We start from the raw sequence: 19,769 nt of genomic DNA on the forward strand, positions 1-19,769 counted from the left end.
GTGGGATCTTAGTTTCCTGACCAGTTATTGAACCCGTGTTCCCTGCATGGAAGGCGGATTCTTTACCACTGGACCACCAGGGAAGTCCCTTCTGGCTTACATGGTTTTTGATGTGAAGTCTCCTCTCTTCCTCATCTCTGTTCTTTGTATGTAATGTGGCCTTTTTCTGTCAATATTTCCTGCATTGTTCATTTGCTGCTGTTTGGCAATAACGTGCCTAGTTTTTTGGGTTTTGCGTTTTTTGTTTTAAAATTCTGCTTGTGTATTCTTTTTTTTTTTTTTTTTTTTTGCGGTATGCGGGCCTCTCACTGCTGTGGCCCCTCCCGTTGCGGAGTACAGGCTCTGGATGCGCAGGCTCAGCGGCCATGGCTCACGGGCCCTGCCGCTCCGCGGCATATGGGATCCTCCCGGACCGGGGCACGAACCCGTATCCCCTGCATCGGCAGGCGGACTCTCAACCACTGCGCCACCAGGGAGGCCCTGCTTGTGTATTCTTGAGTTCTTGGATTCGGTGAAGTCTTTTATTATTTTAAAAATATTCGCAGCCACTATCTCTTGAAATATTTTTCTTCTCATTCTCTCTCTCCTTTCACCCTGGGTTTCCAATTATACGTAAGTTTGACCACAAAAAGTTTCCCCATAGTTCTTGGATACTCTATTCTGTTTTCTTCACACTTTTTGTGTTTCAGGTTGGATGATTTTGATTAGCCTTTATTCAAGTTCTTTCATACTTTTCTCAGCTGTGTTTAGCCTACTTACAAGTCCTTCAAAATCATCGTGATACATTTTCTTTTCTAGCATTTCCCATTTGATTCTATATTAATTTCCACTGAAATTCTCTCATCTGTTCATGTATATTGTCTGCCCTTTTCAAGAAAGCATTTAACACATCAACCAGTCATATAAAATTCTCTGGCATTTCCAAAATATAGTCTTCTCTAAGTGTGGTTTTATTGATTGGTCTGCTGTCTCTTGGCAGAGGGTTATATATTTTTTAATCTTATAATTTTTTACTGAATGCAAGATACCATGTATCAATCAGCAGAGACTGAAATAAATAGTATTTTTGCCTGGAACTGAGCACACCTGTTCTGCTAGGATGTTAGGGTGGGGTGTTGAATCAGTCTGGTCAGGAGTTAAGTTGAAATTGGATTCTGTTGTTGCAATAGTTATCTTCAGCACACTGCTTCAAAATTTTCTAATGTTACCTTGTGCTTAGGGTGGGGGCTGGAGTGCTGGAGGATTTTCCTCAATGTTCCTTCTCCACCTTCAGCTTTTGGCTATCCCTATGCACCTGTGCCACAGAAGGATTCTCTGTCCATGTTCTTGCCTTTTCCCCAATGTAGCCTGCTATTGCTTGTCACTAGGAGAAAGCTAGCATGTTTATGGGGACCAGGGATGTTCTGTATTGTCTTGTGGTTTAGTCTTAGTCTTGAGTGGGGATTGGAGAGATCAGACACCTTGTGCATTTTGGGGAGCTAGGACTACGTAACACTAAAAATGAGACAAACTCTCTTCTCTAGGCTGTGAACAATAAAGCAGGTGATACTTTCATTTGTGAGCAAACTGAAGACAAGAGTTCACATAAAAGGACAGAGGTAAGAGACTTAAAGAAAAGCAATATAAAGTCTCCTTGACTGACCCAGACCCAAGTCTTACCTTACCTGCATCTCTTCACTTATATGAACTGAGAAACATTTTTGGTTTAAGCAACTCTGAGCTACATTTTGTCACCTACAACTAAAAGCATCCTAACTGATAAAACCACCATGAGCTCTCATGATCTTCCACTGGAAATGATCGTAGTAAAGAAATGTATTAGAAGCCCTCAATTTCTGATGATACTGTGAAACTTGAACTAGCACCTTGGAAGCCAGGTTAAGCCAGTGCCTTGGTCACCCCATTCATCCAACGGGCTGAAATCTGACAGAAAAACTATGTGCACCAATTTATACTACTACTGAATTGTACTAGGACATTTAAGGCTGCATGGGTTTTGAGACCTAAAGAAATTTTATAGAAAGGTAAAGCTGCTAACATCTAATTTATCTGTATTCTCTAGAGACTTTTTGATGCCATCTAATGAAATAGAGTGATCACATTATGAGTTCTTAACTGTAAGGGACAATATCTCAATATATTGCTCTGCTAAAATGTTAACTGTGAATTTTAAAAAATAAAGTACAAGAAAGACTAAGCCAAAATTCTGCTTGCCACAGAAAACCACTGTATACAGGACAGTGAGTAATCTTTCACAGATAATCTATTAAGCATGTATTTGAACATATATGTATACAGACCTAAGATAACTGGATATTATGAAGGTACAATCCACATTTTTACTGAACAAGATGCATGAGTCTTCTCTGTCATTTTAGATTTCATAATTTCTGTAGCTCCATATTATAGGAACACAGAGATATTTATCTAAACTCTTATTAATTTCCAATTTAAAAAATTACCCTTATGTACACATCCTTTCCATTAAAACTGCTTTACCTTAAATTATTATTCTATGATTTCCAGATGGGTACGTACACTTTACATTTTGATACATATTGTATGACTCTTCTCTAATAAACTTGTATTTTTCACTCCCTCCAACAAAATGCATTGTTCTTGAAGACAGAGACTAGCAAGTAAAAGGAAATCTTATCCTAATAATCAATACACTTGAAAAAATGTTTAGAAAAATTCAATATTTTTCCTTTCTTTACTAAAAATAGAATTACCATATGATCCACCAATCCCACTCCTGGGCATATATCTGGACAAAACTATAAATCAAAAAGATACATGCACCCCTATATTCATAGCAGCACTATTCACAAAGTCAAGACATGGAAACAACCTAAATGTCCATCAACAGATGAATGGATAAAGATGTGGCACATATATACAATGGAGTACTACTTAGCCATAGAAAAGAAAATAATGCCATTTGCAGCAACATGGATTTAAGTAGAGATTATCATACTAAGTGAAATAAGTCAGAAAGTGAAGGACAAATAACATGATATCACTTTTATGTGGAATCTAAAATATGACACAGAAGAACCTACCTATGAAACAGAAACAGAATCACAGACATAGAGAACAGACTGGTGGTTGCCAAGGGGAAGGGGGTTGAGGGAGGGAGGGAATGGGAGGTTAGGGTTAGCAGATATAAGCTTTTATATATAGAGTGGATAAACAATAAGATCCTACTGTATAGCACAGAGAACTATATTCAATATCCTGATATATCATAATGGAAAAGAATAAAAAATAGATTGTATAACAATCATTTTGCTGTACAGCAGTAATTAACATAACATTGTAAATCAACTATACTTCAATAAAAAAATATTGAGGGCTCCCCTGGTGGCGCAGTGGTTGAGGGTCCACCTGCTGATGCAGGGGACACGGGTTCGTGCCCCTGTCCGGGAAGATCCCACATGCCGCGGAGCGGCTGGGTCCGTGAGCCATGGCTGCTGAGCCTGCGCATCCAGAGCCTGTGCTCTGCAACGGGAGAGGCCACAACAGTGAGAGGCCCGTGTACCACAAAAAAAAAAAAAAAAAAAAAAAAAATGCTATTTTTCTTTGTGTGAGTGGAAGAAGTATGGGAATGTGAAACTTGTCAAAACTAAAGTCCTCCAAACTTGTCACGGATCCTGCCTAAGGAGGTCTGAATTGGACAAAGGCTATAACTCTTAGAAATCAGTCAGATCAAAAGGATTTTGATGGAAATATGGAGACTAAAAAACCAAGTATTGTAATTTTGACATTTATTAAGAAAGTATTTGTCATTAGTAACCATTTCTGCCACTTTCCAAATATTACAGTAAAACTCTGTCCTAACACACAGGGCAGGAGTAAAAATTCAATTATGTGAAATGCAGTGTTCCATTTTTGTAAAGTTAACCAGAAACGTTGTTTTATCAGTTTGTACTGTCCTTTAAAGTGCACACAGGTGTACATACTCACAGCTAAACTTAAATGGATAGTATACTGTAGAGAAAGAGACCAAATGGTAAGAAATTCAGTTCATCCCTGCTTACACGAGGGACAAAGGGAGAGAACCAATCCCAACAGGGTTACAACCAAATTCATGTAATTTCAGATTGCAATATTGCTGATACACTTCAAATAATATTTACTTGAAGTGCTTACATTACTTGCAGTATTCCTCCTCCAAATACATTTTTAAATGACTTTTTTGGGGAAAATAAGCTTAATAAAAATTTCAAACATGATACCTTTACACACTTTTAGTCATTTAGCAAAAAGTACTGAGCACCTAATATTGAGTTATGCAGTGTCGTGGCTTTGGAGACTTAACAATGCATGAAGCCCCTTCTCTCATTAACTTTACATTCCAGTGGATGTGGATTTAGGCATGCTCATTACTGTGCTTCTGTTAAAATCCTGACTATACTCATATCTTTTTTAAGCCCTAGTGCAACAACTGGTTAAAGTAACGTGCAATGACATGTTAAAGTTCTCACACAATTCCATGTGGAACCCCTCTCATTAGATGTCTCTGCTGTGTGGTCTCCTACTGTGAATGTTGATGTTGGGCAGAAACATTACCTTTTCATGAAAGAAACTTTTTCTACTTTAAGAACTGGAGTGAATGGAAAATTTCAGCTCTCATTTGAGGACTTCAGAACGCAATAGAATACCGTTTTACAGAATTTCACTTTTGTAGGGATTCTCTGAAGAAAGATAAACCTTACCATACTCTTCACTTTTATAGAATGTATCACCACTATGGACTCTTTGATGAATTAGAAGACCTGAGCTCCAACGGAAACCCTTACCACATGCATCGCATTTGTATGGTTTCTCTCCCGTGTGGACTCTCTGATGAGCCTGGAGGTTTGATCTCTGACTGAAGCCCTTACCACACACCTCACATTTGTATGGTTTTTCCCCAGTGTGGACTCTGTGATGGGCTTGAAGGCTTGAAAACCCACTGAAACCCTTACCGCACTGTTCACATTTATAGGGCCTCCCTTCTGTGTGGACCCTCTGATGTGCTTGAAGGCGTGAACTTTCACTGAAACCCTTTGTGCACACCTCACATTTGTATGGTTTCCCTCCTGTGTGGACCCTCTGATGTGCTTCAAGGCGTGAGCTCTGACTAAAGCCCTTCCCACACATCTCACATTTGTATGGCTTCACTCTGGTGTGGACTCTCTGATGACCTTGAAGATATGCTCTCTGACTGAAGCCCTTCCCACATACCTCACATATATATGGTCTCTCGCCAGTGTGGACACTCTGATGGCTTTGAAGGTATGATCTCTGACTGAAGCTCTTACCACATTCATCACATTGGTATGGCTTCTCTCCTGTGTGGACTCTCTGATGTGCCAGAAGAGTTGAGGCCTTACTGAAGCCCTTATCACATTCTCCACATTTATAGGGTTTCTCTCCTGTGTGAACCCTCTGATGAATTTGAAGATTAAAGCTCCAACTGAATCCCTTCCCACACTCCTCACACTTGAATGGTTTTTCTCCAGTGTGAACTCTCTGATGGCCTTGAAGGTGTGAACTCCGACTGAATCCCTTCCCACACTCCTCACACTTGTATGGTTTCTCTCCAGTGTGAACTCTCTGATGGCCTTGAAGGTATGAACTCCGACTGAATCCCTTCCCACACTCCTCACATTTGTATGGTTTTTCTCCAGTGTGGACTCTCTGATGGGCTTGAAGGTATGAACTCCGACTGAATCCCTTATCACACTCCTCACATTTAAAAGGTTTCTCTCCTGTGTGGACCCTCTGATGAACATTAAGAACTGATCTGTGACTGAAGACTTTACCACATGCGTTGCATTTGTATGGCTTCTCTCCAGTGTGGACTCTCTGATGATCTTTAGGTTTTGAATTCCAACTGAAGCCATTCCCACACTCCTTGTAAGGTTTCTCTCCAATGTGAATTTTCTGATGGCCTTGAAGATATGAATTTTGGCTGAAGCTGTTACCACATGTATAACGTTTATATGGTTGTTCCCTAGTGTGGACTATCTGAAGGTCTTGAAAATGTGAGGCCAGACTGAAGCCATTACCACACACCTCAGAATTATAGGGAATCTCTTCCATGTGAACTCTGTGCTGAATGTTACAATCTGAGTTACAAATGAAACCCTTCTCACACTCCACATCTGTGTAGAGTTTCTCTTCAGTTTGGATTTTCTGATGGGCTCGAAGGCAAGAATTCTGGTTAAAGGCATTCCCGTTCTCCTCAAATCCATAGGGCTCCTGCTCAGTATGGACCCTAAAACTACTACTAAGGTCTAAGCTATGACTGAAGCCCTTCTCATAAATGTTGCATCTGTTGGACACCTCTCCCGTGTGAGTAAGTTCATATGTGTTATGAGAGGAACACTGATTGACAGTCTCACCGTATTCATATTTAAGTGGCACCTCCTCTGCATGTACTTTCTGATGGCATTGCAGATGTGAACTCTCAGAAACACAGTTGTCTCTTCTACAAACACTTTGATGAGTATGAAGAACTGAACTGTAACTACAGTCCTTTCCACATGGACTGTATGCACAGGGCTTTCCTTCCAAGTGTAACTGCTGAAGAACTTCAGAGCTGGAGTCATTGTTGAAGGCTTTTCTGTACTCATTACCAGAGTAGGGCTTTTGCCCTGTCTGAATTAAGTCTTGATTAAGCAATGAGACCTTCATGACATCTTCTCCACAGTCATGGCAGCTATAGTTTTTTTCTGTTCTGTGTACACCCAGATTATCATTGTGATGTGAGATCCAACGGATACTTTCAGACATACAGAAATCATTTTTCATGGAAATTTTCTGACATCTACACTGATAATTACGTGGCTCTGTAAGATACATTTTCCTCCAAGAATGCTGGGCTCTCCAAGAGGGAAATTCTTGACCTTTTAGGTCATGGGAACCATCTCCTATATGAGTCAATACATAGTTCTCATCTTCAGAAATCTGAATCGGTATTCCTGCCCAAACTTGGCAGGGGGAATCGCCTTGCTTTTGCAGCTGAGAAATATTCTCTTGAGAAGTTTTCATGGAATCTTGACACCCGGTTAACCTGCCTGCACCTTGTTGCCAGGTCTGCCAGGTGGAAAGCTCTCTGGGGGAAAGGCAACTTAATCCCACTTCCTGAATACTTTCCATATTATGTTGACTCTTGGTTCCTATAAAAATAAAGAGATTTTAGACGTGTACACAGTGAATGCTTTTATTCAGAGATTTCAAGATTTTGCACTTAGATGATGATATGCAACTTCAATAAACTGGAGGAAAATTCATGTTACTACCTCTGATGATACTTAGAAAATGGCTCATCTTTGGCTACACCAGGAATATAAGTAGGATCCACAGAATTCTGGCTATCTGCGTGCCTCAAAATTAGGGCTTTGCAACACAACCTGGACATCGAAGATGGTGCCCTGTTCAAAATGCCTAGTTAAACCATACACATATTATCATGGGCTGCCTGGATATTTCAAGAAAACAGAAGGGGATAGTCTCAAATTGGAAAGAGTATAGTTTCAGGTGGATAAATGCTTTTTGCCCTGATAGTAATGGGCATGGTAACATTTTTGTTTGTTTTTAAGAAGACTGCATGTTAAATGCTGTGTAGATGAAGGTAAAAGTAGATCTTTAATCTATGCTTGAGGCATAAAACTGCCTATCTCTAATTCGTTCTTTATCTTCATGAGACTAATAAGCTCTTCTAAGTCACTGTCAGCCATTATCAGCTTTAACTCCTTTCAAAAGATATTTTGCAATTATCAAGGGCCATGGTGCAGGTCAGAATGTAAAACACGGGTGACAGAATTCAACTCCAAAGACATCAGAAAAAAATGGAGGCTGAGGGAAGCATAGGCAAGTTTTATGGCACCAGTAGGTGTCCTCTGTTATCAAACAAACTAAACTCAACGAACATTGACTTTGGCTTGCACCATTCTGCTAGAAAATTACTTTAATGTTTAGGGAATTTGAGGCTCCAGAAGAGTTGAAGATGGGTATGTTTGGGTGAAAATGGCTTGTCCCTTAGTTATGAAAGCTCGGATTATCAGCAGGCAGCAGATCTTCATATCCTAGTGAGAAGTATACTCCCTGAGGACCGGTGGTCCAACAGGGTTGAAGTAATAACATGCACTCTCCTAACACTTGGCAGTACGTTAATTCTCTTTCAGCATCCGGGGGGAAGAAAAAGCAGTAAAAGAGGATTTTTTTCATAACATGAATATTATCCTCAAACATAATAATTCTTTGTGTTTTTCTGTCTCTCCACACTGGGGTGGATTACCCACAAGGACAAGCACTTCGCTGTGTACACAGCATTACCCTCACTGCCTGTAACACTCCTAGCAAACAGTAGTTGCTCAATAAGCACATAATGAATAGATCACAGCTTGAGTTACTCTCACAGAACTGAAAGTGCATATATGTGTTAAGTTATTTTTCATGGGAAAGGAACTGGTGATGGCAGTTTTACTGCAATGTTGAAAGGCTGTATGAGAGGTAGGGCTACACTCAGATATCACCTGCTGATGAGAAAAGCAAAGGTCACAAGAATCTTGTGGATTGTGTCTTTTTAATTTTGAAAATAAATGGTGTAGTTTTTCTTGTATAAAATCTTACCTGTAGCCCCACCCTATAACCAATTTATTAAAAAAAATTAAAAATAAAAGGCCACACTGATGATTGAGTGGCAGTAGGATCTGGGGCAGTGCACTGACTGCAGGGTAACACTTTACGGCATGTCTGTGAGTACTCATCTCAGTAGTACTTAAAAAAAAAAGATGCCAACCAACTATACTTCAATAAAAAATTAATTTTAAAAATGCCTAGTGATGTCTTAGGTTTCTCAAAAGCAAAGCTTTCAATTACTATATGAATATTTTATATAATAATGAAATGAAGGGACACAGAATACGAGGCATGTCAAATAAAGTAAATAGCTTTACTTTCCTTTTGGCAAATGTGTCTTTCAAAGAATTGGTCTATTTCATCTAGGCTGTCAAATTTGTGGGCATAGAGTTTGTTCATAGTATTCCTTTTTTATTCTTTTAATGCCCACAGGTTCTGTAGTCATGTTCCCTCTTTCATTTCTGATATTAGTAATTTGCATTTCTGTGATATTAGTAATTTGTGTCTCTTTTTCTTAGTTACCCTAGCTAAGAAGCTTATCCACTTTAGGCATCTTTTCAAAGAACCAGCTTTTGGTTTCATTGATTTTCTCTACTGATTTCTTATTTCCAATTCTTATTCTTGTCTTCTACTTACTTTTCTTCTGCTTACAATTTGCTTTTCTTTTTCTAGTTTCCTAAGGTGGAAGCTTAGATGATTGATTTTAGACCTTTCTTCTTTTCTAATACATGTATTCAATGCTATAAATTTTCCTCTAATCAGTGCTTTTGCTGCAGCCCACAAATTTTGGTAGGTTGTGTTTTCATTTTCATGTAGTTCAAAATATCTTAAAATTTCTCTTGAGATTTCTTCTTTGACCCATGTGTTATTTGGAAGTGTATTGTTTAATCTCCATTTGAGGTTTTCCAGTTATTTGATTTATTGACTTCTAGTTTAATTCCATTGCAGTCTGAGAGCAGGCACTGCATGATTTCTATTCTTTTAAATTTGTTAAGGTGTGTTTTATGATTCAGAATATGGTCTATCTTGGTGAATGTTCCATGTGAGCTTGAGAAGAAGAGTTCTTTCTAATCATGTACATTAACAATGGCTACAACATCCAACTCTATGCCACAAAGCTATCATTTTAGAAGCCATTTTAACTCAGTCTACAGGGAAAAATATACTCCATACCTTGTTTTATTGTGCTTTGCTTTATTGTGCTTCACAGGTAGAGTTTCTTACAAACTGAAGGCAACCCTATGTTGAGCAAGCCTACTGGCACTATTTTTCCAACAGAATTTGCTCATTTCATGTCTCTGTGTCACATTTTGGTAATTCTCACGATATTTCAAACTTTTTCATTATTATATTTGTCATAGTTATCTGTGATCTTTGATGTTACTACTATGACTCACTGAAGGCTCAGATGATGGTTAACATTTTTTAGCAATAAAGTATTTTTTAGTTAAGGTATGTGAATTTTTTTTTAGCATAATGCTATTGCACACTTAATAAACTACAGTATAGTATAAACATGACTTTTATATGCACTAGGAAACCAAAAAATTTGTGACTTGCTTTATATGCAATATTTGTTTTCTTGCAGTGCTCTGGAACTGAACCTGCAATGTCTCTGAGATCTGCCTGTTTGAAAACAAGAACAGGGTTATGTGGGGTGGAGACAGAAGAAGTGAAATGCAGAAAGCAAAGACTATTCTAGCATAAAATGGCCAGCCTGTCACAGCCTGAGATTAGATGTCACCACTGTAAATGATCAAAAAAGTAATCTAAAAATCATAAGAAAAAAGTAATTAAACATATGTATAATTTAAAAAACAGATGTGTCATATTTTATTAACAACATGCTATTTTACCCATATGTACTTTATGTCTGCAGTTAGTTAATGCAAATGTAGTAAGTTTTCTATTAAAAAGGAAATTCTGGCAAGGAATTGTAATGCTAGATCAACATGATTGGCATGTGTAAGATATCATAAGGTATTGATGAAACGTTGCATTAAAACTTAAGGTTTAGTTAAGGTTAACATATAAGGTTGGACCTAGAGTCTGTCATACAGAGTGAAGTAAGTCAGAAAGAAAGACAAATACCGTATGCTAACACATATATATGGAATTTAAGAAAAAAAAAATGTCATGAAGAACCTAGGGGTAAGATAGGAATAAAGACACAGACCTACTAGAGAATGGACTTGAGAATATGGGGAGGGGGAAGGGTAAGCTGTGACAAAGCGGGAGAGTGGCATGGACATATATACACTAGCAAACGTAAAATATATAGCTAGTGGGAAGGAGCCACATAGCACAGGGAGATCAGCTCAGTGCTTTGTGACCACCTAGAGGGGTGGGATAGGGAGGGTGGGAGGGAGGGAGATGCAAGAGGGTAGAGATATGGGAACATATGTATAACTGATTCACTTTGTTATAAAGCAGAAACTAACACACCATTGTAAAGCAATTATACTCCAATAAAGATGTAAAAAAAAAAATATAAGGTTAAGTTACGCCTTCAACAACTCTTAACCCAGTGATGTTTGACATTCTAATTAAGCCATAAAGGAATTAAAATTATCAAAGGAAATAGCTGAAAACAGCTACGTGAGAACTACTGACAGGAATGGTATTCAGATCTAGCTGGAACCAGCAAACTACCAAGGAAAGAGAAGAAAAAGCAAGATAATTTGCAGGGAGCACCTTATTACTTGAAAGATGGAGATTACTGAAAGTAAGTATCTCCTGGTTAATGAAGTAGATGGTTTTGCTATAATTAGAGATAACACTGGAAATGAAAAACAGGAATAATCTGCTATGGGGAAAAAAAAAAAGCCCAGAAGCCCTTGGTTTATACAGCAATGATGCTTGCCTGGCTCTACGGACCAGAAACTTCCCTTTCCATCCCTGCTGGGAGTTTCAGATCACATCAGCGGCAGTCAGCAGTATTAAGGTATAGTGTTGGTAAAGGATCACCTTTCAGAGCCCCTGGGGATCGTGATGCCTCACGTCAGCAACAGGTGCAGGTGGCTCTAAAAGGTTGTTGACTCTGCACCTCTGATCAAATTAATCAGGCAATTCCATGAAACAGATTTTGTTTACTTATGTGGACTGACAAGCTTATTTTATGTAAACATGGACTACACATCATCTTTTGCACTCCAAGTAAAATTATTTTTCTTATCACTTTCCAATAGAAGAAAAAATTTAATCACTGGCAGAGAAGGCTGAAAACAGATTATGGAATATTACTGGATGTATTTGGAATGAACAGCCTATAACAGCACAAGAACACTAATGGTGGGAAACCATTAGTGAGGCTTAAGATCAATTTAGTAGATTGTGACATGCAATTTTAAAAAGGACAGAAAATATTACAGTTGCACTGCATGTCAGGTTATCATGGCATAAATGCTTGTTTCAGACTTGCAGATATGTATACACACATAGGTCTGTACTGGGTTACATTACACACTGAAGGCCATGGCCCAAAAAGTATGAAAACCACTGGTGTAAATAGTTGAGGAAGGTATAAAGCTTGTAATGAAACAATTATAAGGCTCAAATGCAAAGTTCAAATGCGGAAACTTGGAAAAATATCAATAGGTAGGTTTGTACCTCTTAGTTTCATGCCTACATGGACTGAAGTTTAAGAATACTGGGAACAAATGACCACTTGAGATATATTCTTTCTTTCCCTCAGGATGTATGAAACCTGAGTGTACAACTTCTTTTTTCAGGTTATAATGGTCACCAGCTGAAAATTATACACTAGATCTTTATGGGGATGAAGGCTTGAAAACTGTCTAAAATCTACATTAACATTTGTTTATTTAATGGCTAACGTGTATGAAATAAAGAAGAAGAAATATATACTTATTTTTTAATAGGGGATGAAAAGAAAGACAGGGACTGGTCTTCCCAACTCTTGTTTTTCTCACCTTGAATCTTCCTTGCCTGGCCTGAAAAAAAACTAGGAAATTTATGCAGATGCTGACTTTGGGAGAGATGGATGGGCTGCGACTTGGAACATCTTGCAAGGAGATGGACAGTTAAGAAGCCATTATTGGGACTTCCCTGGTGGCGCAGTGATTAGGGATCCGCCTGCCAATGCAGGGGACATGGTTCGAGCCCTGGTCCAGGAAGATCTCACATGTCGTGGAGCAATGAAGCCCGTGCGCCACAACTACTGAGCCTGTGCTCTAGAGCCCGTGAGCCACAACTACTGAGCCCACATGCCACCACTCCCATGTACCTAGAGCCGGCTCACTGCAATGAAGAGTAGCCCCCACTCACCGCAACTAAAGAAAGCCCACGTGCAGCAACAAAGACCCAATACAGCCAAAAAAAAAAAAAAAAAAAAAAAAAGAAGCCATTATTTATTGACATCGTTCTCTTTCCTAGTGGAAATTGAGATAGTTCTGCTAACAGAGTGGTTGTAAGACTATCATTTTAAAAATATTTCTTTGCCCACGTCAATTAAATCAGTTCCTAGAGGCTGCAGGAAAGTCAATGGGGATAATTATGTCTCTCTTGGTTACAACTCCAAAGTTAAAGCTCAGTAAGGGGACTTCCCTGGTGGTCCAGTGGTAAAGAATCCATCTTCCAATGCAGGGGACGTAGGTTCGATCCCGGACAGGGACCTAAGATCCCACATGCCGCGGGGCAACTATGCCTGTGCGCCACAACTACTGAGCTCACGTGAGAGAACCCGCCTCAATGAGAGAACCCGTGTGCAGCAAACTACGGAGCCCACGTGCTCTGGAGCCCGCGTGCCACAACTAGAGAGAAAACCCGCACACTACAACCAGAGGGAAGCCTGAGCACTGCAACGAAGAGACTGCGCCACAATGAAAAGATCCCATGTGTCGCAACTAAGACCCAACACAGCCAAAAAAAAACCCAGCTCAGTAGGATGGTTTTTCTCTTTGAATCTCTGAGTCACCGGGTAATTTATTCCACAGAAATAAAATCACTAGTACCCAACGACATTTGGATTGGGGTTTTTATTGCTGTACTTTCTATATTAGTAGTAAAAAAACAAGGGAGACGGCGGAGAAATGAATGCCTATCAATTAAAAAATGGGTAAATGATACATGTTATAGTCACATACTGGATTATATAGTGATGATTATTTTTAAGAAGAGATAATCTCAGATTGGGAGGGATTTCTTGCTCAAGGTACCATGAAGGAGAAAAATTAGTATATTAAAAATAAGAATGTACATTTTCAAAATTTTGCATTAATATAAGGTATATACATGTTAGTATATGTAAAAAATTAAATAAAAAGATATTTTAAAATATGACATTACATTCCTACTGATGCTATCAGGCAGGGGGACTGGCACACTATGGCCCTAGCCCTGTTTTAGTGTAGCTTAAGAACAAGAATAGATTTTACATTTTTTTAAATGGTGTAAGAAAAAACAAAGAAGAATATGTGACAGAGACCACATATGGCCAGCAAAGCCTAAAATATTCACTATCTGGACCTTTAGAGAAAAACTTTGCTGACCCCTGCTCTAGAGAGTATATTGCCTGTTATGACTCTGAATGTTAACTGAGATGGAAACAAAAAATTATAGAAGTGAAGTAATTTGTTTTGAAATTTTCAACTGACTCTCCTTCTCACCCAGGAGCATCCTTAGCTACACAGGTGTGACCATGGCTTCTGACACCGGGGTCTGAGGACTCAAAAACATTACTAAAATGTTTGGACTCGCATATATGTCCAACTTGGAAGTTCCACTTCAAAAAGAAAATTACAGGCCAATATCTCTGATGAACATAATGTAAAAATCCTAAACAAAGTATTAGCAAACTGAATTCAACAACACATTAAAAGGCTCATACACCAAAATCAAATGGGATTTATTGTAGGGATGCAAGGATGGTTCAATATCTGCAAACCAGTAAGTGTGATACACCACATTAACAAAATGAAGGATAAAAATCATTTTATCCTTCATCAAAAGCAAAAGAAACATAAGCAAAAATAAACAAGTGGGGCTACAGTCAAACTAAGAAGCTTCTGCACAGCAAAGAAAACCAACAATAAAACGAAAAGGCAAACTACTGAATGGGAGAAATCATATATTTGATAAGGGGTTATATCCAAAATATAGAAAGAACTCATACAATTCAATAGCAAAAAACAAACGATCTGATTAAAAACATGGGCAGAAGACCAGAATAGACATTTTCCCAAAGAAGACATACAGATGGCCAACATAAAAAGGTTCATAAAAAGATGCTCAACATTAATCATCAGGGAAATGCAAATCAAATCCACCATGAGATGATCACCTCCCACCTGTTAGGATGTCTATTATCAAAAGAAAAGAGATAACAAATGGCGGCAAGGATGTGGAGGAGTGGGAGCCCTTGTACACTACTGGTGGGAATGGAAGTTGGTGCAGCCACTATGGAAATCAGTATGGAGGGTCCTCAAAGGGTCCTCAAAGAATTAAAAATAGAACTATCATACGATTCAGCAATTCTACTTCTGTGTATTTATCTGAAGAAAATGAAAACAGTAACTCGAAAAGATACATGGGGCTTCTCTGGTGGCACAGTGATTAAGAATCCACCTGCCAATGCAGGGGACACGGGTTCAAGCCCTGGTCCGGGAAGATTCCACATGCCGTGGAGCAACTAAGCCCGTGTGCCACAATTACTGAGCCTGTGCTCTAGAGCCCGTGAGCCACAACTACTGAGCTCGCGTGCCACAACTACTGAAGCCCACGCGCCTACAGCCTGTACTCTGCAACAAAGAGAAGCCACCACAATGAGAAGCCCATACACCACAACAAAGAGTAACCCCCGCTCACCGCAACTAGAGAAAGCCCATGCACGGCAACAAAGACCCAACGCAGCCCAAAATAAATAAATAAAAATAAATAAATTCATAAAAAGAAAAAATATATGCACCCCCATGTACACTGCAGCATTATTTACAATAGTCAAGATAAGGAAACAATCTAAGTGTCCACTGATGGATGAATGGATAAAGAAAATTCAGCTATAAATAAAAATGAAATCTTGCCATTTGCAACAATACGGGTAGACCTTGAGGTATTTGAAGACAAATGCTGCTCGATCTCTCTTATATGTGGAATCTAAAGTCACCACCCCCCGCCCCGCAACAAACACACAAAACCAACCAAGCTCACAGATACAGAGAACAGACTGTTGGTTGCAAGAGGCAGGGGTTGGGGGATGGGAAAAATAGGTGAACTGTTTTTTTTTTTTTAATTTAAGTAAATTGAATAAAATTTTTTTAAAAAACCGTAGCTAGGTCAAGAGACTGTTTAGGTGTCGGGGATGTGACGGTGAGAAGAGAGGACAGATGGGAAGATAAAGAGCTGGGCATCTGAATGAGGAAGTTAATGCAAAAGTGTCTCACTTGAAATTGCTGCATGGGAAGGGTCAATTATAATGTTGGCATTGATCATTTTTGGTATTTCCTTTAGCTGACTGGCTATTCATCTTTTAGGAATAATGGCTACCTATCCATGAACACTCAAGGACACCTGAACAGTTAGAACTAGGACAGGCATTCATCAGTTGACAAACAACATTCTAGAGTATCCCTCCATCCCACTGATTTATTCCACACCTATTAGCTGCCTCAAGGAGGACCGAAGACAGTGAAGACCACACATGTATTAACCGATTCACTCAGTCAAGGCACAGAGCAAAGCAAGCCAAGTAACCTGAAGCAGAAGCATAATTCTGACAGGTCTGATGGGCAGCAATGGGCCAGTGCAGCTGGGACAGAAGGAATGAGCTAGAATATGGAAAGCTAGAGGGGGTGAGGCGACAGACACCTCAGGGGCTGACATTTTCTGACTCATGCGTCAGGAGGGGCTCTCTGGCTTCTGGGTCACTGCTGGATGGTTCTCACCTGAACACCCATCTCTCTGGGTCTCTGTCTCCATCATCAAAAGCTCTTCTTCTCTCTCCAGCTGTAATATAAGCTCCGGTTTGAAGGGCTGATTCCCTGTAAAAAGGCGAGGAGAGCCAAAGTTTTAAATTTTGACCAAGTCCCAGTTGTGTGTTTTTTTCTTTTTTTTCTTTTCTGAATCATGTTTTTGGGATCATGTCTAAGACCTCTTTGCCTAACCCAAGGTCGTGAAGATTTTCTCCTGTGTTTCTTTCTAGAAGTTACATTTTACATTATGTCTCTTATCCATTTTGAGTTAATTTTTTGGTAGGTGTGAGGCATGCAAATATATGCATACAGAAGTCCAAATGCTTCAGCACCATCTGTTGAAAAGATGATACTTTCTCCATTGAATGGCCTTGGCACCTGTAGTACATCTAAAATAGTCTCAGAATTGCTTATTCCATATCAGAGCAATAAACAAATCCACTAAAAAGTGTTCAGGATTGCAAGTCATTCTCCCATCCCCCTCCCACTGTACCAAAAACTAAGGGTATAGAGTTATACACTGTGTTCCTTAGCTACTTCCGTGAATTCTTTCTTTTCTCTATTCATTGTGGTTAAGGTATTAATTTCAAATACAATTCATTTTTCTTTTAGATTATCATCCCTTTGCCTTCTTATTTGATTTACGTTTCAGAATGTGTTGAACCAACATATTTTCAAAAGTCCAAACTAGACAAAAAGGTGTATCCAGACAAGTGTAACTCTCTCAAACATCCCTTCCACACTATTACCTTCCACCCACTTATAAAAAACTAACTTCATGACTTCCTGATTAATCCTTCCTGTGTTTCTTCTTATAAAGGTTGGCAGATATTCATATATTTACTTATTTTCCCTTCCTCCTTACACAAACTAGTATACTATTAATGCTCTTTTGCACTTTGTTATCTTTAGGGAAAACTCCTACAAGTGAACTGGAAAAAGGTAACTCCATAGTTCTGTTAGATATTGTCAAATTCCTCTCCTTAGGGGTGGTATCGAGTTGCACTCCTACTTTCAATGCATGAAAGTGTTTTATTCCCCACAGCTTTGCCCCAAAAACAGTGTTATGTTTTTGAATTTTTGCTAATCTCATGGATGAAAAATGGTGTTTCAGTATAATCTGAATTAACATCTCTCTTATTTTGAATGAAACGGAATAACTATTCATATGTATACATATTTATATCAATATGTGTGCATGTATATGTGTATGTATATGAATATACACAACCAGATACATCCCCACCTCCCAGCTCTAAACCCTGAGACCAGGAAACAAAGAAACCACAGTGGCAAGGACAATCCCTAGCATCCAGACCGTGGTGTTAAATACCATTCCCCAATAAATGAAATAAATGATTCCAGAGCTGGGGCAAAGTAAAGGATGAGCCTAGGACAGCATTCTATGCCCCCAAATAAGAGAGTGCTCAAAAAAAGGCTGGGGGCATATTACAAGGGCAAGGAGTCAGCTTAAAGGGGTCAAATTTGGAACAACTTTAGCAAGATAATTATTATTGTAATAAATTACAAATCATTTTTATAAGAGAATTCACAAGTGCCTACAAATAATAAATAAATAAATGGTTAAGAGAGAGGGGCTCTTGCGTTCTGCAGAATGCCAAGTGCTCACTGCTACGTGTGAAGGAAGCACGAAGCCAGAAAATCATCATTTGGTAACTATCATGGTAGAGACTGGATACGGCAAGAATCATCATTGGATGCTAAGTCTATAGGGAAATGTTTGTGTGGTCTTAAAAAGTGATGCCCTGTGACTGCAAGAGGAAGTAATCTTATAGTGGAGAAATTGGACATCTTGACAGGGTGATGAAAATTAGCATCACTAATGAGGGACAGATGGTGTGTCTCTAGATGTGATACCCTCAAAAGGACACACCGCTACCAACTGCAGAGTTCCAGCCAGAATGGATCATCTGAATCTAATTATGAGGAAATACTAGGAATGCTCTATTAAAAATGGGGGGAGGGAGTAGCAGTATTCCTTAAAAAGTCACAGTCTTAAAAGGCAAAGCAATGCTGTGAAAATGCTCCAAATTAAAGGAGGCTAAAGAAACACTGACAGCTAGACTAGACCCTAGGCTGGATCTTGCCCTGGAGACAGAAAAATATGCTTTAAGTTATATAATTGGCTCTACTGATAAAATTAGGGCATAAATGATAGATTGGATAAAAGTGCTATATCTGCACTGGGGATATGTAAGTAATATTCCTATTTCTACAAAATATACTGTCCAGTGAAGTATTAACCTTGCCCAAAGAGAGGTCTGGCTTTTGCCCTCAGCTCTTGGGAGATGATAACTAAGCACTGGCCATGTACTGCCTGATAAGAGTGTCCTTTTTTTACCTGGAGGCCCTGGGCCACACCAGAGAGTTTAACGATGTGATTTATGGTGGGGCCTTTAGGCCATGTGTATCAGCTTGATTTCCGGAAGTGAGGGGGCGTATGGAAACCAAAGTCAGCCACACAGGTGTCCAACCACATCTATGCGACCAAGCTGCAATCAAAGCTCTGGACACCAAGGTTTGTGTGAGCCTCCCTGGTTGGCAACACTCCGCATGTACGGTCACCCGTCACTGATGGGGAGAGTGAGTGCTGTCCACGACTCGCCTGGGAGAGGACAGCCGGGAGTCTGTGCTGGAAACTCCCCTGGACTCTGCCCCAGGCGTCTCTTCTCTTGGCTGATTTTATCCTGTATCCTTTCCATGTAATAAAGTATAGCTGTGAGTATAACAGCTTTGAGTGACTTCTGAGAGTTCTAGCAAATTACTGAGGCTCAGGGGACCCCCCGAGCTTGGAACTGGTGTCAGAGTAAGGGTAGTCTTGGGATTCCTGAACTGTGCATATACACTGAAGTATTTAGAGATAATAGGGCCATGGCATATGTAAATTACCCTTAAATGGTTCAGAAAAAAAATTAGGTATATACATATGCTTTCATACATATACATAAATATTTATGGAGAAAGAACATGCACATAAATGATAAAATTTAAATGGGGTAAAATGTTACTATAGGTGAATCTAGGTAAAAGCTATATGGGTGTTCTTGTTCTATACTTTTACTTTTGCAAATTTTCTGTAAGTCCGAAGTTATTTACAAATACATCTTTAAAGCAAAAAACAAAATACCTGTGAAAAATCACATTTATAAACAACTACAGTGGGAATTCCCTGGCGGTCCAGTGGTT

The 19,769-nt window shown here is 39.2% G+C and overlaps 1 protein-coding gene across 3 annotated transcripts in view; it reads right to left on the reverse strand.

Moving 5' to 3' along the window:
- Positions 1-3,771: 3,771 nt before the first annotated feature.
- LOC309795622 (uncharacterized protein) overlaps positions 3,772-19,769 on the reverse strand; it is a 35,011-nt gene continuing 19,013 nt past the window's right edge. For all 3 annotated transcript variants that reach the window (XM_082608147.1, XM_082608148.1, XM_082608149.1), the window contains 2 exons: positions 16,536-16,631; positions 3,772-7,169 (listed from right to left, as the gene is read on the reverse strand). In XM_082608147.1, coding sequence (XP_082464273.1) covers positions 4,669-7,169; positions 16,536-16,631 — 2,597 coding nt within the window. In that variant the 3' untranslated portion in view covers positions 3,772-4,668. The remainder of the gene's footprint in view (positions 7,170-16,535; positions 16,632-19,769) is intronic.

This window comes from Mesoplodon mirus (assembly GCF_964341445.2).
Source record: "Mesoplodon mirus genome assembly, chromosome: 19".
Classification (NCBI taxonomy): Eukaryota; Metazoa; Chordata; class Mammalia; order Artiodactyla; family Ziphiidae; genus Mesoplodon; species Mesoplodon mirus.